We start from the raw sequence: 4,969 nt of genomic DNA on the forward strand, positions 1-4,969 counted from the left end.
TTGTCTTTTTGAGACAGGGTCTCACCATGCAGTTCAGGCTGGCCTTGAGCTCACTTTGTAGCCCAGGCTGGTCTCGAACTTGCAGCAATCCTCCTGCCTCAGCTTCCCAAGTGCTGGGATTATAGGAGTGTGCCACCATGCCTGGCCAATGCTAGTTAATTCTTCAAGTCTTTAGTTTGATCAGTAGCTAAAACATGCACTCCACATGTCTGTTCCTGAGGTATGGGTTTAACAGATTGAGAGGATATTCTAGTTTCTGGAGTAAACTAGAGCTGCCACTAAGGGCTGGAGCAAACATCCAGCAGGAAGGCTCTAGGTTTACTTGTGTTCCTATACTGCCCCAAATCTATTACTCTCAAAAGGGAAGTAGCTGCTAGCTGGGCATGGTGGCACACTTGTAATCCCAGCACTTGGGAGGATGAGGCAGGTGGACCGCTATGAGTACGTGGTACTACATAGTGAGTTCATGGGTTACCTAGTGAGTTCAATCCCAGTCTGGACTGCAAAATGAGACACTGTCTAAAAAAAAGAAAAACAAAAAAGAAGTGGCACCTAATGGGCAGACTACAGCTGCATTTGGGCTTGGGGTGATAGGCAGTGCCAGGCCGTCCTTCAAACTGGAAATACTAAAATACTAAAGACATTCAGGTTGTACAACGTAGCAGCCTCCAGGATTCTGCTGTCAGCCTAGGAAAGTGATTCCTGAAGAATCTGGCTGGCAGATCCAGTAGGACCTGACGACAAGCTGGGAAGCAAGAAATTGCCGGAAAGGAAGCATGTTTTAGGCACACTCCAGGTCCCTCTGGGCGTCCCTCCACCCTGCTCTTGCTTAGGAGGTGGATCGGAAAGCACACATCACCAGGCTGCCTTTGCTCTGGCCATGGGGAGCTCTGGGAGAAAATGGAGAAAAAGATTTATTTTCGTTCCCCCCAAGCCCACTCGCACCTGGATATGCCCCTCTGCTCAGGGTCACTGCTGCTCTCGGGTGGTTTGCCCCATGCCTCTCCCTTCGGAGCTCTAAGAGCTGTGCTTCTCCTTGTCTCGTTGGGCCCAGCAGAGCTGACCACTTGGTTGTTCCTGACCTGTGATACTACCTTTTCCTGAGACCTCCACAGACATTCTTTGTAAACATACTTTCCTGATAACTATCTGGGGTGTGTTTTTTACGTTAGGACCCTGGGTGGTGACACGTTGTGCCCTCTCCTTGTCTTCAGGGCTGTAAGTGGTGGAGTGCCTACAGCCCAGCATCCCTCTATGCCCCGGAAACTTGTTCTGTCTACTCTGCAACGCCTCTGCCATCACTCCCCTCCATTCTTCCCTAGCTAGATGTGTGAGCTGGTACCCGGTCACCTCCCATGTTACTTCCCTGCCCAGCCAGAGGTGCCTCCCATTCATTCCGAGGCCCTGGACTGCAAGGTTGCCTGTGGGCTGACACTGGGCTTTCTGGCATCAAGGAACCTAAGCTAGAGGGCAGTTCAGCAAGCTCAGGGCTTCCTTCCTGGTTTATGAAGGCTTTCCCCACCCCGTAGTTCTACGCCCCACTTCTGGGCTCAGGTCCTTTCGTCTACTAGGGGCAGTGAACAAGACTGTCCAAAAGACTGCACCCGCTCTTCGCTACCCTGTCATTAGAGGAAATACAGGACATTTCAGGGAAGAAGAACCGAGTTTCCTGTCCGTCCGTCGCAGGGCAAGGCTGGCTGTCAGCTGGTTCTGAAAGGGCTGGAACGATGATCTCGGGGCTGGGAGAACTGAGAAGAGGCCCTTGTACCTGGCATCGCTGCAGGAACGCTGGTGGAGGCGGAGGCTTGGCTGCACGGCGATACTCTCCAGCACTTTCACTCTTGACTTGGCCTCTAAAGTGCCCATAGAAGCCACTGTTGTGCTATAACAAAGCGGTCATTAGGATAAAGCCCACTCACACCACGAGGACAATCCCATCTTCAGGGTACTGCCGATGGTGTCAGAGCAGCCAGGTCAGAAACTCCTCACTGGAATTGCTAAAGAACAGAAATAATCTGAAGAGGCGGAACATCCCTGGAAAACCCACCAGGGGCCGTTATTGAGACAGTTTGCCTGAGTGTGCTCACCCACCTGGGAGGGCGGGGTGAGACAGGGGCACCTTTATTCAGTACAGACTTCTGGCTGTCCAGGGGTGTGGTCCTTGTCTAAGGAACCTGAAAGGAAGCCCCCTTGGTTGTCCTCCCCACAGCGTTAGTAGTGGATGAGGCACCCCCCCCCCCAAGTCAAGGGTTAAATAGACCCTTCTGCATCTACGGACACAGCTGTGAACACTGATTTTCCCTACTTTGCCATTCTGGGACAAAGGGGGCATGCTATGAACTTGGAGCACTAAAGCAAGGGAGAAACTTCCCAAGTGAAGTGTTTAACTAACAGAGAATAACTTCTGGAGAGAACTGCAGAGAGAGACAGACAGACAGAGACAGAAACAAGAGAACTGACAGAAGACAGAAATGAATACCTATCAGGGGTCCAAGAAAGGATTGTACTGCGCTGATGTCACTAGGTGGACACCTTGTGAATAGTCTGGGAACTCGGATGGCCCGGTCTTTCGGTGCTGAGTTCTCCTGAGGATAGCAGTATCTGCTCCTCCAGAATCACAACCCTGGGCAGAGGAACTTGTCCTGAGTCTGGCCTCTGGTTGCCAGAGTAGCCTCCTCAGCAGGCCTGGGAAGCCCTGTGTGTTTTTCACCCAATTAAAGACAGGTGATCTTACTTATCTGTCCACCCACACACACACTAGTAAGAACCATCTGCTGTCTAGTTTTGCTTAATAGTATTTACTGGATTGCAGGCAAGGAGCTGGGTTCAGGAAATAAAAAAGGCAAAACCTGCAATTATTGGCCCGAGATATTCCCAGACTAAAAAAGCAACCAAACTCCAGACATTTGGGAGGTGAGTTCAAACAGTGAAGTGGGAATAAATGAGGTGATGAGAGGACTAGGAGGTTCGGCTGGGGACCTTGGATTGAGGAGAGGATGCATGGGAAGACTAGGCAGGCTTCAGGTGATCTCAGAATGGAAGAGGGTAAGAGACTAGCTCAGGGTTCTCCCCCAGCCTGGATGCTGGATGAAACCTTACTTAAGAATCGGATTTTATGGACAACCCAGGGCCAGGGGCCAGAGTTAACTATAAAGTGCACTCTTACCCAGGAGCCTACTAAAGCACTTTCCATCTTTCCAGGAAGGAAGCAGAAAAGGCAATTTTTCCTCTTGTTGAGGTCACATCTGAGGAAAGAGAACCTCAAGAAGTCCACTTCTTGTTGCTTAGCGACAAGAGGAGGTTGTGACTGCACAATACAGCTGTTTATTGAGGCAGCGCCTGATCTGTTCCTCCTTTGTTCTCGCTGCTTTGTTTTTTTCTTCTCTGTGAGAGAACTCCTCAGCATTATCAGCCCGGGAGAGCCCTTACATAAACACGTAAGGCTCCACAGTGGAACCTGATTGATTCACAATCAATGAAATATTAAAAAGTCGACATCAATAATTGTGTACACCTGTCATCCCAGGCAGGAGGCTCTCAGGTTGAGGCCAGCCTGGGGCTACATAGTGAGATAAAGGCCACCCTGAATTACATAGTAAGACCCTGTCTCAAAACACTTTAAAAAAAAAAAAAGAAAGATTAAATGTTTAGAGGCAACTCTTGCATTTTAACACCTATGCAACCACACTGCCAGGGTTATAAATTTAGAAAGCATTCACGGATTCAGAAATGTTAAACAGGTTAGTGGTTCTTAGGATAAATTTGCTGCTTCTAAATAAGGCTCTGCTAAATTATCTCTTAGGAGTTTGTGTGATTGGTAATTGTGACAGGTGAATATTACAAGGGCCTGAGTGCAGGGGGAGAGCATAACACAGCACGAGAAGGAATATGCAAAGATTTAACATACTGCTCCCATTCTTTTTTTTTTTTTTTTTTTTGTCTTTTTGAGACAGATCTCGCTATGCAGTTCAGGCTGGCCTTGAGCTCACTTTGCAGCCCAGGCTGATTTTGAACTCTCAATAATACTTCTGCCTCAGCCTCCTGAGTGCTGGGATTACAAGTGTGCGCTACGGTTCCATTCTGAGCTATCCTTGGACAAGTTATTGACATTTGCTTTTATTTGTTAATAGGAACCTGAACACTGGGCAATCAGCCTCTAAAAATGTGTCAGTTGCCAGTAAAAAAATCTAACATGTGGTTGTGGTTGTGTACAACTATAATTCAAGGACTTGGGAGTCAGGAGGATTGCCGAGAGTTCACAGCCAGCCTGGGCTGCAGGAGAATCTTTGCAAGTTCGAGACCAGCCTGGGCTACAAAGTGAGCTCAAGACCAGCCTGAACTGCATAGTGAGACCCTTGCCTCAAAAAGACCAAAAAGGGCTGGGGATATAGCTCAGTGGCTCAAGTGCCTGACTAGCAAGCACAAGGTCACGAGTTTGATTCCCAGTAGCAAAAAAAAAAAGACCAAAAAAAAATTTTTTTTTCAACACTAGGAAACACTGAGATCCTGTTGTTTGCCCTGGGACAATCCCTAACGTTAAGAAAATCTACCTTAGTCTAGCTGTCCCACAGAGCTCATGATAGGACCCACTGTATTAAAATTATCCAAAATGCTTTGGACCACAAATTTTTAGATGTCATAGCATTTGAGATTATGAAATATTAGCCAGGATGGTAGTGCTTAGTCAGTACAGGGAGTGTCTGTAATGCCAGCACTCTGGAGGCTGAGGTAGGAGGATTGCCATGAGTTCATGCTCAGCCTGGGCTACATGTGAGTTCAAGGTCAGCCTGAACTACATGGCAAGACCCTGTCTCAAAAAAAAAAAGATTATGGAATATTTGCATATATAATAAAATATCTTAAGAACTGGAATCTAAACCTGAAATTTATGTTTTATATATACCTTACACACATAAGCTGAATGTAATTATGAGGAATATATATATAATATATATATATATTTGTGGTA

At 47.4% G+C, this 4,969-nt stretch overlaps 1 protein-coding gene across 1 annotated transcript in view; it reads right to left on the reverse strand.

Moving 5' to 3' along the window:
- The window catches only part of LOC102011476 (chromosome unknown open reading frame, human C3orf84), an 8,799-nt gene extending 5,525 nt beyond the window's left edge, over positions 1-3,274 (reverse strand). The window contains exons 1-2 of the mRNA XM_013507577.1: positions 3,167-3,274; positions 1,769-1,882 (exon numbers count right to left, since the gene is read on the reverse strand). Coding sequence (XP_013363031.1) covers positions 1,769-1,882; positions 3,167-3,193 — 141 coding nt within the window. The 5' untranslated portion in view covers positions 3,194-3,274. The remainder of the gene's footprint in view (positions 1-1,768; positions 1,883-3,166) is intronic.
- Positions 3,275-4,969: the final 1,695 nt, after the last annotated feature.

This window comes from Chinchilla lanigera, unplaced genomic scaffold (genome assembly GCF_000276665.1).
Source record: "Chinchilla lanigera isolate Chin_1 unplaced genomic scaffold, ChiLan1.0 scaffold00131, whole genome shotgun sequence".
Classification (NCBI taxonomy): domain Eukaryota; kingdom Metazoa; phylum Chordata; class Mammalia; order Rodentia; family Chinchillidae; genus Chinchilla; species Chinchilla lanigera.